General features: G+C 42.8%; 1 protein-coding gene and 1 non-coding gene across 2 annotated transcripts; one reads left to right on the forward strand and one right to left on the reverse strand.

Annotated features, from left to right (window-relative positions):
• Positions 1 to 11,496: 11,496 nt before the first annotated feature.
• LOC138423713 (small ribosomal subunit protein uS13) lies at positions 11,497 to 12,051 on the reverse strand. The gene has a single exon (XM_069559981.1). It carries the CDS (start codon positions 12,009 to 12,011, stop codon positions 11,553 to 11,555), a length of 459 nt encoding a protein of 152 aa, XP_069416082.1. The 5' UTR covers positions 12,012 to 12,051; the 3' UTR covers positions 11,497 to 11,552.
• A 2,866-nt stretch (positions 12,052 to 14,917) lies between these two features.
• On the forward strand, positions 14,918 to 14,989 carry TRNAY-GUA (transfer RNA tyrosine (anticodon GUA)). The gene has a single exon. It is a non-coding gene; the product is annotated as a tRNA-Tyr (tRNA).
• The last annotated feature ends 320 nt before the right edge of the window (positions 14,990 to 15,309 follow it).

The following is a 15,309-nucleotide window of genomic DNA, read 5'->3' on the forward strand; positions in this document are numbered from 1 at the left end:
AAACCATGATAACATAAATGCCTGCTGTTTAACGCTGCTAAGTGTTGGGGTGGTTTTTCATGAACCAACAGGTAAAAATATCACATTAGCCTATCCTTTGCTCTTTTCTCTTGGAAATCTGCTTGACAATAGGTTATAGAAATATCTTTCAGATCAGCAGGTTGAAAGATGGATTAGAGAGGCAATATTTAAGTTTAGATATGACCTTTATGGCTGTCCAAATGCACTCTGACACAGAGAATGAAGTTACTTTAAGACATTCTTACTTCTTTTCCTTGCAACAAGTCAGTATAAAATTAATGCTACAGTTTGCAGGTTTGTGATTTTCTTAATTCCTTTAAGACAAAGCACACACATTTACCCAGTGTTATTCAAAGGATAAGCTTCTCCTCAGTAGGAGAAATTAATGGGATTTTAAACAGATTTATCTTCATTGCACATCAGTAATGTGTAAGCCACTCAGTGTTAGTCACTCGGTCATGTCCGACTCTTTGTGACCCCATGGACTATAGCCTGCCAGACTTCTCTGTCCATGGAATTCTCCAGAGAAGAATACTGGAGTGGGTGGCCCTTCCCTCCTCCAGGGGATCTTCCCAACCCAGGGATGGAACCTGAGTTTCCTACATCGCAGGCAGATTTTTTACTGTCTGAGCCACTGGAGAAGCCTGTTCTATTTTCCCCACACTGAGTATAATCAAACTAACAAGGGATTGAGCTATTAAAATATTACTTTGGGAGAATATGTTTTTAAAACTATGAACATTCAACCCCAAAGCTATGCTTTTCCTGAGAGCTGTTGTTTTGGAATTTGAATTTTCTTGGAGCTAAGCCCTCAGATAATTGTAAAGTCTACACCTGTGAATTTGCTCCCTAGGTGACACTTTCATTTAGTGACCAATTGTTTCTCTGTGGATAAATTCAATTATAAATTACAATAGAACTGGCTTTTTCATAGCATCCCTCACTCGCCAAGTATCTTAAAGTCCTCTGTGGATTATAAAGTAATTACAGCGCTCGAAGGACAGCTTAATAACTGCGGACTTGAACACAGACTCTCCTCTCTATTCAAGAAGGACTCAGTCCCAGCTGGGAACATTAAACTGGGTTTTATTGAGACTGAAGCCAGGCAGCTGGGTGATCCCTGGTACTGTTTTGAAAAGTATCCTGGGATCTTTAATTTCCACCTGGTTGGTCAGGGAGGTGAGAGAATGACCTCACTGGGAGTGACCTTGAGTTGCATTTGGGGTCTTGGATCAGGCAACCTCCCACCTGGGAGGTGAGATGTGTAATATGGGTGAGTAATACAGCCTCCTAATGATTTGTGCTCAATCCCAACTGCATTCCCACGGTTGGTTCTCTCCCGCGTGAGTTCAGATGAAGAAAAGCTTGAAAGTTTTCAGATAACTGCTTCCTAAGAATGTTTTGCTTGGCCTCTATATGACTTATTTTGTTGTTGTTGCCTTGTGATACAGTTTCTCTATCCCTTCTGGAACGCCATCCATATAATACATGTGATGGACTCTCGAGCTTGTTTGGTGTCTGCTGCCGTCTTCCTTGGGTGCATCTAAGATGCAGCCTCTCCATCTCTCTCCTTTGTTCCTTGTCATCTTGCCTTGGCACTGCTGACTGATTTTGTGATTACTGTGTCTTCTGCACTTCACCTTGACAGACTTCACTATCAAAAGGTGCTAGCTGAGCTGTAGCTATTGGCCCTGTTTTTTTGTCATTCCAGGATGCGTAAGGGGCTTCCCTGGTGGCTCAGATGGTAGAGAGTCTGCCTGCAGGGCAGGAGATCTGGGTTGGATCTCTGGGCTGGGAAGACCTCCTGGAGAAGGAAATGGCTACCCACTCCAGTATCCTTGCCTGGAAAGTCCCACGGGCAGAGGAGCCTGGTGGGCTGCGGTTGATGGGGTCGCAAAGAGTTGGGCACGACTGAGTGACTAACACAGGCTTGCATAAGGACACAGAAGGCCAGGTTAGCTTGTGTGTGCGTGAGTGTGTGTGTGCTCACTTTCCAGCTTCTTGAGGACTCATGACCAGTGAGAACTGGTTTAGAGGATATCAGCACAACCAGTTCTTCAAATTACCTATGGGGTTGCCTCCAAAGCAACTCAAAGGGAGTTTGGCAGCTAAATTACATGCTGTGCAGTGTGTGGTAACCGTAAGTCCGTGTCTATGAAGCTGAATAGTTTTTGAGTCCACAGAGAAGTATGTGCGCTCTGGAAACTGTTGTTATCTTCCTCCTTCTCCTCACTGTGTAAATGTTGGGAATGTAATGAAGAGGATGCTACTTCATCAGTATCGAAAACGTGAGGAAAATTCACGCCCCTGGCTGGCCCTGCGTGCTCACTCCTGGGTAGTGAGAACCATCCCGTTCTCCCGGGAATTGGTTCCCAGGCACTGAATGTGCTTCTTCTGAAGCTAAGTACTTGGGTTTGCTTCCACGCCTTTGATGATAACTTGTAGATCAGCAAGTTTCTAAAGCACACCACTTCGCATCTTTCACAGCTCATGAAATTACAGGATTATATCTTGAATTTATAGGATTTCTTTTTCACCTGGGGTGAGAATCTATCTTGTTGTAGTACTGTTTTTCTGAAATCCCATTCATCTCTTTACATGAATCCCATTTTTCTTGCTATAGTTTAAAAAAAAATCACTGAAGCTTTCTACATAGATATGAAACTTTTTGTTGTGATTTCCTTGATGTTCAGTAGGACTGGAAAGCTTTAGTCCTTGTATTCTGAATGCCTCTCTCATTGCCCAGAAACAAGCAGACGCTCAACAGTTACTGAGAAGTAGAAAGTTGAAGAGTGGTCACTAGGGCAGGAAGGTGGGAGGGAGTACGGAGGTGCTAGTCAAAGGGTCCAAAGCTGAATTTATAGGCTGGGTAAGTCTAAGATCTAATGCACAGCATGAAGGTTATAATTAATAATATTATTTTAGATACTGGTAATTTGCTAAGAGTATATTTCAAGTGCTTCTGCAACCCTCCACCCCCACCAAAAAAAAAAAAAAAAAAGAGGGACTTCCCTGATCGGTGGTCCAGTGGCTAAGACTCCGAGCTCCCAGTTCAGGGGCCCAGGTTTGATCCCTGGTCAGGGAACTAGATCCCACAAGCCGAAACTAAGAGTTCAAATGCTGCCACTAAAGATCCCGCATGACGCGACTAAGACCTGGTGTGACCAACATAAATACATAAATAAAGAAAAATAAATATATAAGAAAAGAAACCTGGAGCAGGAAATGGCAACCCATTCCACTATTCTTGCCTGGAAAATCCCATGGACACAGGAGCCTGGTGGGTCACAAAAGTGTTGGACATGGCTGAGAGAGTAAACAGCTACTGGAAAATGGCAGAAAGTATGGAACGAAGTGGTGACTACTCTGTTCAATAAAATTTTTGGTGAAAATGAAAAAAAGAAAGAAGGGTAACTATGTGAGGAGATGAAGATGGTAGTTAGCCTGATGGTAGTAATCATTTCACCATATTGTATACCTTGTGTGTGTGTATGTGTGTGTTAAGTCGCTTCAGTCGTGTCCAACTCTTGGCGACCCCATGGACTGTGAACCGCCAGGCTCCTCTGTCTATGGGATTCCCCAGGCCAGAATACTGGAGTGGGTTGCCGTGCCCTCCTCCAGGGATCTTCCCGACCCAGGGATCAAACCCTCATCTCCTGCATTGGCAGGCTAGTTCTTTACCACTAGCGCCACCTGGGAGGCCCTGAAGTTTAAAAATTAAAGTCAGTTATTGAATGATGTAATGATGGAACAGTCCTCTAAAGCAATCGATTGAATTAATTTCATGCACTTAATTCCTTGGTTGACTGAATTAACCTACCGCAGGGTTGCTTTGGAACTTAGGGATATTCATACATTTCTGGAGAAATAAAGTCACCTTGGTTAATAATGTTTACTGGAGGCATTCAGTTGCAAGGGACCCAACAGTGGTTGAACTCTGTTTGGGTATAATGCCATTTTTCTCCTAGAAAATGATTAGAGCTTTCTGAAAATTGATGTGAAATTTTCAGCTCTGAATGACATCCAGAAAATCTCCTCATTGTAGTAAACAAACAAAATGTTCGGAGGGGATCGGAGAGGAGGCTGGGTCTTTTATCTCTTACAGAGCAGGGAAACCCTTGAAGTCTCTTAGGAGAGGCTGGTCTCATTATGAAATGGTGGAAGGGCTGAAACATCAACCATCGGCTCACGGTGGGAAGCAGAGAGGGAGCTTCGAGCTTAGGGGAGGCCCGATCATAATAGTGAATGACAGCTGAAATAATAAAGACATGCCTTCCATGCTACTTTTTTGCAGAAACTGTAACATCCTTGTGAAAGTTAAAAGGGAGAAGAAAACTGCGTATTTTGAAAAGGAAGGTGAAGGAGGGAGGTTGGGCGTGGAAACAAAGAGCGGTCTGATGCATCTCATTGGCACCTTTCAGCTTAGCCCCCGAGGCTTTTACCTAACCCTGTCACTGTCCCAACACCTTCTCGAACTGACAGTCTCGGTAATTGATGGGTTCGCGGGGGCTCGTTTCTGCAGGCTTCTGAAAGCAGGAGGAAATACTCCCGCCCCGCCTCCCGCCGCCTGGCGTGGGGACCCAGAGGCGAGTAGACCCAGGGCCTGGTGATGCTGGAGAGAAGAGGGATCGATTCTGTCAATCAGGCTGCCCAGCGTCTGTCAGGCTCCGGGACCTTTCACCTGCTCCTCAGCGTCGTTAGAACTCCCAAATCTCTTTGCAGGCCTTTTCTATTAGACACAGACTCCCAAGTTTTGATTTTTTGCTCCCAAAGTCATTTTTTTTATAATTACCTGCATTGAACCACACTTACCATCTGTGTGCTGAGAGCGGGCAAATGATTTATTAGTCTTGGTTTCTAAGTGTGTGGAGCAGCGTGAGATTGATCTGGCTGGTGACACGCACCGCCGCTGGGTGGGGGTGCGTGTCAGGGTGCCGCTTCTCTTGTAGCTGACACGCACGTGGGGACTGGGTTTGACGTTCAGTCGGCCGACTGTGACATTGCCAGAATGCAGCCTCAAGTCAGGGCCAGTCTCAGCTGGCGGAAGAAAGCAATGAGGGCTGCGTGGGACGTTTCTCTTCAAGTAGATGGTAAACCGCTGTGTGGAGAGAGGAAACGGTGTGTAGGACTCACTGGTTTCTGATGAGGCTCTGGACCCCTTTTGCCCACACTGCCTGCCTCCTGTCCAAGGGTTTGATTGCCGCAGTGGCAGGCCATGGTGGGGTGTTCCTGACTCTTTGACCAGGCTTTTGGGTGTATATCTCAATCTATACCCACATCAAAGTATCCATCAATATCTGCATCATTTCCCACTGATAAGGCATTCTGCTTTCAGGGCTAATGTTTACACTTTTAAATCTCTTTCTTTGGAATATGGTTCATTTATAATGTTGTGTTCGTTTCTGGTGTACAGCAAGGTGCTTCAGACATATACGTATATGTTTATATACAGATTCTTTTCCATTATAGGCTATTACAAGATATTGAATATGGTTTCTTGTGTCAAACAGTAAACCCTTGTTTATTTTATATACAGTAGTATCTATCTGTTAATCCCAAGCTGCTAATTTATCCCTCCCCCTGCCTTTCCCCTTTGATAACTGTTGAGTTTATTTTCTATGTCTGTGAGTCTGTTTCTGTTTTGTAAATAAGCTCATTTGTATATATTTTTTCAGATTCCATGCATAAGTGGAATAGATATATCATAGGGCTTCCCTGGTTGCTTAGCTGGTAAAGAATCCATCTCATTGTGGGAGACCTGGGTTTGATCTCTGGGCTGGGAAAATCCCCTGGAAGAGGGCAGGGCAACCCCCTCCAGTATTCTTGCCTGGAGAATCCCCATGGACAGAGGAGCCTGGTGGGCTACAGTCCATGGGTTCATTTCTATCTGTTTTAGATCCCACATATGAGTGATATCATATGCCATTTGTCTTTGACTCACTTTACTTGCTATGATAATCTCTAGTGGCCTCCACGTTGCTGCAGATGGCATTATTTTGCTGTTTTTCATGGCTGAGTAATATTCCATTGCTTTATGTACCACACCTTTATCCAGTCATCTGTTGATGGACACTTAGGTGACTTCACGTCTTGGCCACTGTAAATACAGCTGCAGTGAATATTGGGGTGCATGTATCTTTTGGAATTAGTTTTCATCTTTTCCAGATATAAAGGGCCAATTTTTCTCTAGGCCAATGACCCAGTTGCAGCGTGGCCCACGAGATGGGTCTTCTTGGAGAATCCCCTGTCCTCCCACGGAGGATGTGACTATAAGACACCAGCCTCAGTGCATGGCCTGCAGGCAGCGGTATTATTTCATCAGATGGCGCCCCTCTTTCTTGGTCTCTTATCTCCTCTTGCCCAGAACAGTAAGATGGAGACTGACCCCCAATGCTTGGAATGTTGAGTAAATGATGTGAGGAAAGTATTGGGGTCCAGGGTGACGTCTGTGTGTTCTAAGCACTTTTGCCTTCATGGGACTCTTTTTCCATGAAAAAAAAAAAAAAGAAAAACCATATTTTACTACCCATTGCTATAAAGATGACATTATTAATACTACATACTAAAGCTTTTTCTTCCACCTTAAGGTTTGTATTGGTTTTTTTCTGGTTCTAAAAGGAAGGAAAACATTTATGGGCCCTCGGCACTGTGTCTGTTGGCTCTGGAGAAAAGAGGTCAGTGACATTTAATGTCAAGCAGAAAATGTAAAATAACAGTCTTTTCCCAGTGATATACTAAGTAAGATATAAAAAGCATGTTTTGTTTTATTTTCTTGAGTGAACTCTGGTCTCAGCTGTGAATGCTCTCTCCTTTAGATACGAAAGGTAAAGTTCAGTTCAGTCCAATCTCTCAGTTGTGTCTGACTCTTTGTGACCCCACTGATTGCAGCACGCCAGACTTCCCTGTCCTTCACTATCTCCTGGAGTTTGCTCAGACTCATGTCCATTGAGTCGGTGATGCCATCCAACCATCTCATCCTCTGTTGCCCTCTTCTTCTCCTGCCCTCCATCTTTTCAGCATCAGGGTCTTTTCCAATGAGTCAGCACTTTGCATCAGGTGGCCCAAGTATTGGAGCTTCAGTTTCAGCATCAGTCCTTCCGATTAGTTTTTAGGGTTGATTTCCTTTAAGAGTGACTGGTTTGATCTCCTTGCAGTCCAAGGGACTCTCAAGAGTCTTCTCCAACACCACAATTCAAAAACATCATTTTTTTCAGCTGCTCAGTTATGGTCCAACTCACATCCATACATGACTACTAGAAAAACCATAGCTTTGACATAGCTTTGCTGGCAATGATTTTGCCAAAGCTTTTACACGGTCTAGGTTTGTCAGAGCTTTTCTTCCAAGGAGCAAGCATCTTTTAATTAACAAAGAGTGCTTTATTTCATCAACATAAATTTTTAATAGTCAGCCACCTTTCTTTTTTTTTCATGTTTCCATGTGCTTTTTATATATAATATATACATTATCTGTTTATGTATTTGCATATTTACATATGTGTGAATAACCTCATCAGGACATATTTAGTAACAAGATTTACTGTACCTATAAATTTAAATTCCTAGACTTATTTTTCCTTTGTGGCATTTTATTTATTTACCATTTAAATTTAAATTTATTTATTTTAATTGGAGGCTAATTACTTTACAATATTGTATTGGTTCTGCCACACATCAACATGAATCCGCCATGGGCGTGCATGTGTTCCCCATCCTGAACCCCCCCCCCCTCCCCATACCATCCCTCTGGGTCATCCCAGTGCACCAGCCCCAAGCATCCTGCATTGAACCTGGACTGGCGATTCATTTCTTATATGATATTATACATGTTTCAGTGCCATTCCCCCAAATCATCCCACCTTCTCCCTCTCCCACAGAGTCCAAAAGACTGTTCTATACATCTGTGTCTCTTTTCCTGTCTCGCATACAGTTATCGTTACCATCTTTCTAAATTCCATATATATGCGTTAGTATACTGTATTGGTGTTTTCCTTTCTGGCTCACTCTGTATAACCGGCTCCAGTTTCATCCACCTCATTAGAACTGATTCAAATCTATTCTTTTTGATGGCTGAGTAATACTCCATTGTGTATATGTACCACAGCTTTCTTATCCATTCATCTGCTGATGGACATCTAGGTTGCTTCCATGTCCTGACTATTATAAACAGTGCTGTGATGAACACTGGGGTACACGTGTCTCTTTCAATTCTGGTTTCCTTGGTGTGTATGCCCAGTAGTGGGATTGCTGGGTCATAAGGCAGTTCTATTTCTAGTTTTTTAAGGAATCTCCACACTGTACTCCATAGTGGCTGTACTAGTTTGCATTCCCACCAACAGTGTAAGAGGGTTCCCTTTTCTCCACACCCTCTCCAGCATTTATTGCTTGTAGATTTTTGGATCACAGCCATTCTGACTGGCGTGAATCAGCTACCTTTCTTCAGGGTTTTCTGCCATTCTCAGGAGGGTGTGTGCAACTTCATCAGCAGCAGCAGCTACTGCACCTACCATCTCGAAAATAACCTTTCTTTTACATTTCCTACTTTCTTTAATCTGTCCAACCATCCAGGCCTTGGTGTAGAGCTCAGCTTCTCCACAGTATGCTCCTTCTCCTTCTTCTGACCTGTGAGGATGCTTAATCCTGTCTATTGTTCCTACAGAAGGCTCTGGCATCCACGGTGGCCAGCAAGCCCCTCACCTGGTTTTTTCCAGATTCTCATAAATATGATGATTTCCTGAGTAACATACTGAAGCTCTCCACAACCAGCCACTTTATAGCTTTATTTTCCCGCACGTAGAAATGTGGGCTTGTATGTGATCAGTGTCATATCTTCATGTGCCTGTTTCCTTCATCCCCACACTTCTGTCTAACGTATATGCTTTTCTAGGTATCTTAGTCTCACAGAATTGTCCACTTTCCTAGTAGACATTTTTGCTCCTTAATGTAGGGAAGATACCAGCAATAAGACACATCATATTTAAACAGTACTTAAACAAGGTTTAAATTAAATCAATGAGTGAGGATGCAGCTTCATATACCCTCTCATGAGATGCAGGAACATGAAATAGTGACTTCTGGGTCAACTATTTTTGCAAAGCTTTCTAACAAATATTCTGCTAGTGAAATTCAGGTGAGGCATACTTGTAGCGCTCACCTCATGGAGAAGCTAGGGGGATGAATATGGAACCCGAGGGCAAGAGGCTGTATGGAGAGCACACACTGATACTGTATTGGGTCTCTGAGCCCAGGAGCCTAGTCATGTGGGTCATCAGTCATGAACCGCTGCTACAGCCTGCCTGTCCTACGTGAAGCTGTGCTCAAAGCTTATTCAATGGTTGCAAACGAGGTTCATGTCTGTTATCCTTGTTTTATGTCTGGGAAGCTACTGTGAGAAGAAGCCTGGAGAAAGCTGTTAAAAAGAGAAGCTGCAAAGGGGCTTGGATGTGGCTAATGGGAGACAAAAAAAAAAAAGAGGTAGAGAAAGAATGATAAGGATAAAAATAAAAGTCCTTCTTCTGAGGAAGCTGGGTGGGTTCTGCCTTGGGTCTCGGGGTCTGTTAGTGTGCAAAGAGGCTGAGACGGAGCCTGCAGGTCTCTGCGTCCAGGGTGACAGGCGGTGGGAGAGGTATCTGGGATGACTCGAGGAGGGTGGACAGAGAATTTCCCAGGAAGTACCTTGCTTGCACAGTCAGGATGCCCATCAAGGAGCGCAGAGAACCATCAGCTTCCGCTGCCGCTTTCTGAGGTGACTTAAACATGGTATTTCTGAAGGTCAGCTCTGCTAGTGCGGGATCGGAGCTAGGAATGTTAATAAGACAAGTGTCGAATGAGATGTTTCCACACTCAGCACACGCTAACAACTCAACTATCCATATAACTTTTGATCTGGGCACTTTATGTCCTAGAGAAGTGATGTTTAGATGGTGAAAAGAGCTATTGTTTTTGTAGAATGCTGGAAGGATAGGGCTGGTTTTTGGATTTGGTCTCATATTCTTTTAAAACCAGCTGGTAAATTTTGAATCGAAAATGCCAACATTGTTCTGGGTCTGGTTTATGTGGTGTAACAATGAAACATTTCACGGGACTAGAGGAACAAGATGGGCGGAACTCCACAATTCTTTACCTGTGGCTTTTTTGAACGTTATCGCTTCTCCAGGAGATGTTTGTGCAGATGACGTGGAAAGAGTCAGAGCTTTGTAACCTAATTCTTGGTGAATACAGAGGAAAAAATGTATGTGGGGAGAACACACACAAGCCATGTAGAACTTTGGTACCCAAAGCAGGTGTGATCTAAACTACCCACGTGAAGAGCGATGGCTAGATTTTAAACTCTTGGTTTAAAATTACTATCGTGCCACCGCCACCTGCTGGCCAGTACAGGTATTAGGTCAAGACACCATCACTAAAGGGTCTGGACTCCAGGTAGAGTGAATGCATTGCTCCCCATGGTTATTTTTGTCCGTATACATAAAAAGTAAAAATGGGAAAACGTTGAAAAATGCGTTTAAAATTTTTTCTGCCTAGAAAATGTTTTGTTATTCTAAAATTAAAAATTTAAAAATTTAACATTTAAAAATTGACATTTAACATTAAAAAATTGACATTTAAAAATTTATTAAAAATAAGACCATTGTCCTGGTGGAAAATTGAGAAAACAGAAAAGCACAAGGATTGTGTCGTGTATTTTCTTCTCTTCAGTTTTACTGAGAAATAATTGACATACGCCACTGTATAAGTTTAAGGAATACAGCGTGAAGATTTGAATTACATATACTGTGAAATGATTACCACAGTGGTTTCAGCTAACATTCAACTCCTCATATTTTCTTTACATAAATACCCTTTGAAAAAAACCCCAACTGACTTTGTTTTATTAAGTTATTTCTTTTTATCAAGAAATGTTTTAAACATACCCCAATATAGAATATAGCAGATATCCATGAACTCACTTATTTAGACTGAATTCATTTTAGCATTTGCTAAATGCTTGCTCTAGAACTTTTAAAAAAGGAAAGAGAACTTGGCAGGTGTGGATGTTATTCACATGCGTCCCCACCCTCACCATCAAATTCCTCTCCATACATCTATAAACAATTTGTCAGTATTATTTAATATATTTAAAATTACAAACAGTTGGGTGATGCTCTACTGTTTTCTCAATGTGCTTTTTACACTGAATATTGAATTTATGATATTTATTAATGCTTCTGTAACTAAATCTGGTAGATTCATTTTTGCATATAACTAAATTAAAATATTCAATCTGGAAAAGTTGATTTTTAACTGGAGAGTTTAACCCATTTATATTTATTGTGAATAACTTTAGATGTATTTCTGCCACATTTTATTTATCTGTTTATCATGCTTTGTTTTAAATATCTTTTTGTTTTCTATGAGAGGCTTAGTATTTTTAAAAATTCTTTTTCCTCGTTTGCTTATTTGAAGTTATATATTCAAAGATGCTTTTCTACCTTTATTTTTATTTTTATTTTTTTTTAACTGTATAAACTATTTATTCACACAGCCCCCACACATTATTTCTTCTTGGACACACCCACAGTGCGACCACGGCGGCCTGTGGTCTTGGTGTGCTGGCCTCGAACACGGAGTCCCCAGAAGTGGCGCAGCCCCCTGTGGGCCCGAATCTTCTTCAGGCGCTCCAGGTCTTCGCGGAGTTTGTTGTCTAGACCGTTGGCCAGGACCTGGCTGTATTTTCCGTCCTTCACGTCCTTCTGTCTGTTTAAGAACCAGTCTGGGATCTTGTATTGGCGTGGATTCTGCATAATGGTGATCACACGTTCCACCTCGTCCTCAGTGAGCTCTCCTGCCCTCTTGGTGAGGTCGATGTCCGCTTTCCTCAACACCACATGAGCATATCTTCGTCCCACACCCTTAATTGCAGTGATGGCAAAGGCAATTTTCCGCCGCCCATCGATGTTGGTGTTGAGTACTCGCAAGATGTGCTGGAACTTCTCAGGAATTACTAGAGACATGGCGGCGGCCCCAGCGGCGGCGTGTAGGCCTCCAGTGGAAGAGCGCTTTTCTACCTTTAAATTAGTATGGTAATATAGTGTTTTTTAAAAAAATAATAAGATTTGATTGATAGATAATTTTATATTGGTTTTAGGCATGCCTCATAATGATTTGATATTTTTATACACTGTGAAATAATTACTAGAGTAAGTCTAGTTACTATTCATCACCATACAAAATTAAATTTTAGGGTTTATTCTCTTCAGTTCAGTTCAGCTGCTCAGTTGTGTCCAACTCTTTGCAACCCCATGGACTGCAGCACACCAGGCCTCCCTGTCCTTCACCATCTTCTGGAGCTTGCTCAAGTTCATGTCCACTGAGTCGGTGATGCCATCCAACCATCTCATCCTCTGTCATCCCCTTCTCCTCCTGCCTTCAATCTTTTTTGCATCAGGGTCTTTTCAAATGAGTCAGTTCTTTGCATCAGGTGGCCAAAGTATTGGAGGCCAAAGCTTGTTCTCTTGGCAACTTTAAAATATGCTCTAAGATATTGTTGGTTGTAGTCATCACGCTGTGTATCACACCCCCAAGCTTATTTAGTATGGTAATTTGACACCACCCTTATGGCACAAGGTGAAGAGGAACTAAAGAGCCTCTTGATGAAGGCGAAAGAGGAGAGTGAAAAAGTTGGCTTAAAGCTCAACATTCAGAAAACGAAGATCATGGCATCCGGTCCCATCACTTCATGGCAAATAGATGGGGAAACAGTGGAAACAGTGTCAGACTTTATTTTTCTGGGCTCCGAAATCACTGCAGATGGTGATTGCAGCCATGAAATTAAAAGACACTTACTCCTTGGAAGGAAAGTTATGACCAACATAGACAGCATATTGAAAAGCAGAGACATTACTTTGTCAACAAAGGTCTGTCTAGTCAAGGCTGTGATTTTTCCAGTGGTCACGTATGGATGTGAGGGTTGGACTATAAAGAAAGCTGAGCACCGAAGAATTGATGCTTTTGAACTGTGGCGTTGGAGAAGACTCTCGAGAGTCCCTTGGACTGCAAGGAGGTCCAACCAGTCCATCCTAAAGGAAATCAGTCCTGAATATTCATTGGAAGGACTGATGCTGAAGTTGAAACTCCAATACTTTGGCCACCTGATGCGAAGAGTTGACTCATTTGAAAAGAGCCTGATGCTGGGAAAGATTGAAGGCAGGAGGAAAAGGGGACGACAGAGGATGAGATGGTTGGATGGCATCACCAACTCAATGAACATGGGTTTGGGTGAACTCCAGGAGTTGGTGATGGACAGGGAGGCTTGGCGTGCTGCGGTTCGTGGGGTCGCAAAGAGTCGGACATGACTGAGCGATTGAACTGAACTGAACTGAACTGAATTTGACTTAACAAGTCTGAAGGTGATAGCCATTGCTTCCCTTCTCCTAAAGAGTGCAAAGACCTTAAACTGCTTGAAATTCCTTTTACACGTCTTCATTTCCTGTGTTACACTCTCTAAGACAATTCAGGTTCCTTTAGATGTCTCACAGTAGCTTCCACATCCCCACTATCATTTTCAGTCCGTCTATGCTTATTTAGGTTTATCCACATCATAGCTTGTTCAGCTTTTTCTTGTGTGACTTATTTTAGATTTTAGTGTTTGTATTCTGTAATCTAGTAATTTTGGGGGGAGGGGAAATATTCTTTTTTGGAACTGATAAAAGAAAGAAAAATCACTACCTTAAATACCTCAATTAAATCCCTATGGCCTTTGAGCCCCAGTTTGATTGTCTGAAAAATACGTCTTTTGGACTCAGTGAGCTAGAGTCTGCATGTAAGTTCCTAGAATTTAATGGAGCCACAAGAGGTTCTTTCTAGAATTGGCCTCTCATTGTTTCAGAGTCAAACAATTAGTGACACAGAGGAGAAACCCCAGGTGCTCATAGCCCAAGACCAGGGCTAAGGCTATAAGAAGGACTGTCGGAAAGGAGAGACCCCTTGAGATCTTGACACAGAAGACGAAAAGAAAGCTGAGTTGGTGCTGGCTTTTGAAGAGTGACTTCGGCAAATTGCAGGAGAATGAAGAAGGGCCAGCTTCCCAGGTGGCTCAGTAATAAAGAACCCACTGCCAGTGCAGGAAACAAAGGAGATGTGGGTTTGATCCTGGGTTGGGATCCCCTGGAGAGGGGCATGATAACCCGCTGCAGTGTTTGTGCCTGAAAAATCCCATGGACAGAGGAGCCTGGCAGGCTACACAGTCCACAGGGTTGCAAAGAGTAGGACATGACTGAGCATGCATGCTGGACGAAGGGCCAGGAGTTCAGCGTGCCATGTTGATGGCCAGTGTTTGTGTGCAGAGGGAAAGCCAGCTTGTTTATTTCACTGTCTGGAAAAGCTGAAATGCTTTGTGCAAATTAAAATCAATATTGCGTGTCACACACACACACAAGAAAGGATGGGGTAGCAATGGGATCTAAATGAGTTTGTGGTAAAAACTGAAAGAGAAAAGAAATAAGAACCTAAAGAATAAGAAGATGTAAAGATTCATGAACAGCAGAGAATCTGCCTAAAGCAATAAGTGTGGTTATCCCCCCTTACCATCTCAGCTATGAAAGGAACATTCATGGGCTCCAGATTATAAACGTGTGAACAAGAGCAGTCTACTGCCTGCTCTGACTGTGTGATCATGTGACTGTGAGATGCTACCAGTTCATACACGGTGAACATCTGTTAGTAAGATCTATGCTCCCGGAATTGGAAAACAACTGGATAGAATATAGAAATAATCTCTTAAGCTTGAACAACACATAACTTCTCTTACAATCTGGTATGATGGAGCAGGATACTAGGCCAAATTTACTCGCTTTGATAAGCAAGCAGATGAAGAGACAGGATCAATGTTTTATGTGACGTTCAGAGATGCCCTTGGACTTCCCTGGTGGCTCAAATGGTAAAGCGTCTGCCTGTAGTGCAGGAGACCTGGGTTCAATCCCTGGGTAGGGAAGATCTCCTGGAGAAGGAAATGGCACCCCGCTCCAGTATTCTTGCCTAGAAAATCCCGTGGACAGAGGAGCCTGGTAGGCTACAGACCATGGGGTCACAAAGAGTCAGACACGACTGACTGACTTCACTTTCACTTTATTATTTTTTAAATTTTTTTCTTGCATTGCCTGTTGTTTACTCTTTTGCGGAAAGCCTTTGTCTTTGTACGACCACAGGTGTGGCTTGTTAGGATGGAATATTAAGTTGCTCTGCTTTTGGAAGTCGCTTCTACAGTGGAAGGCCAATGGGGATTGTATTTTTAAGGCCTCATTTTGAAATGGG

This window comes from Ovis canadensis, chromosome 18 (genome assembly GCF_042477335.2).
Source record: "Ovis canadensis isolate MfBH-ARS-UI-01 breed Bighorn chromosome 18, ARS-UI_OviCan_v2, whole genome shotgun sequence".
Classification (NCBI taxonomy): Eukaryota; Metazoa; Chordata; class Mammalia; order Artiodactyla; family Bovidae; genus Ovis; species Ovis canadensis.

Excerpts from the sequence above, each read along its gene's own strand:
- LOC138423713 (XM_069559981.1), bottom strand. The coding sequence starts at position 12,011 with ATGTCTCTAGTAATTCCTGAGAAGTTCCAGCACATCTTGCGAGTACTC.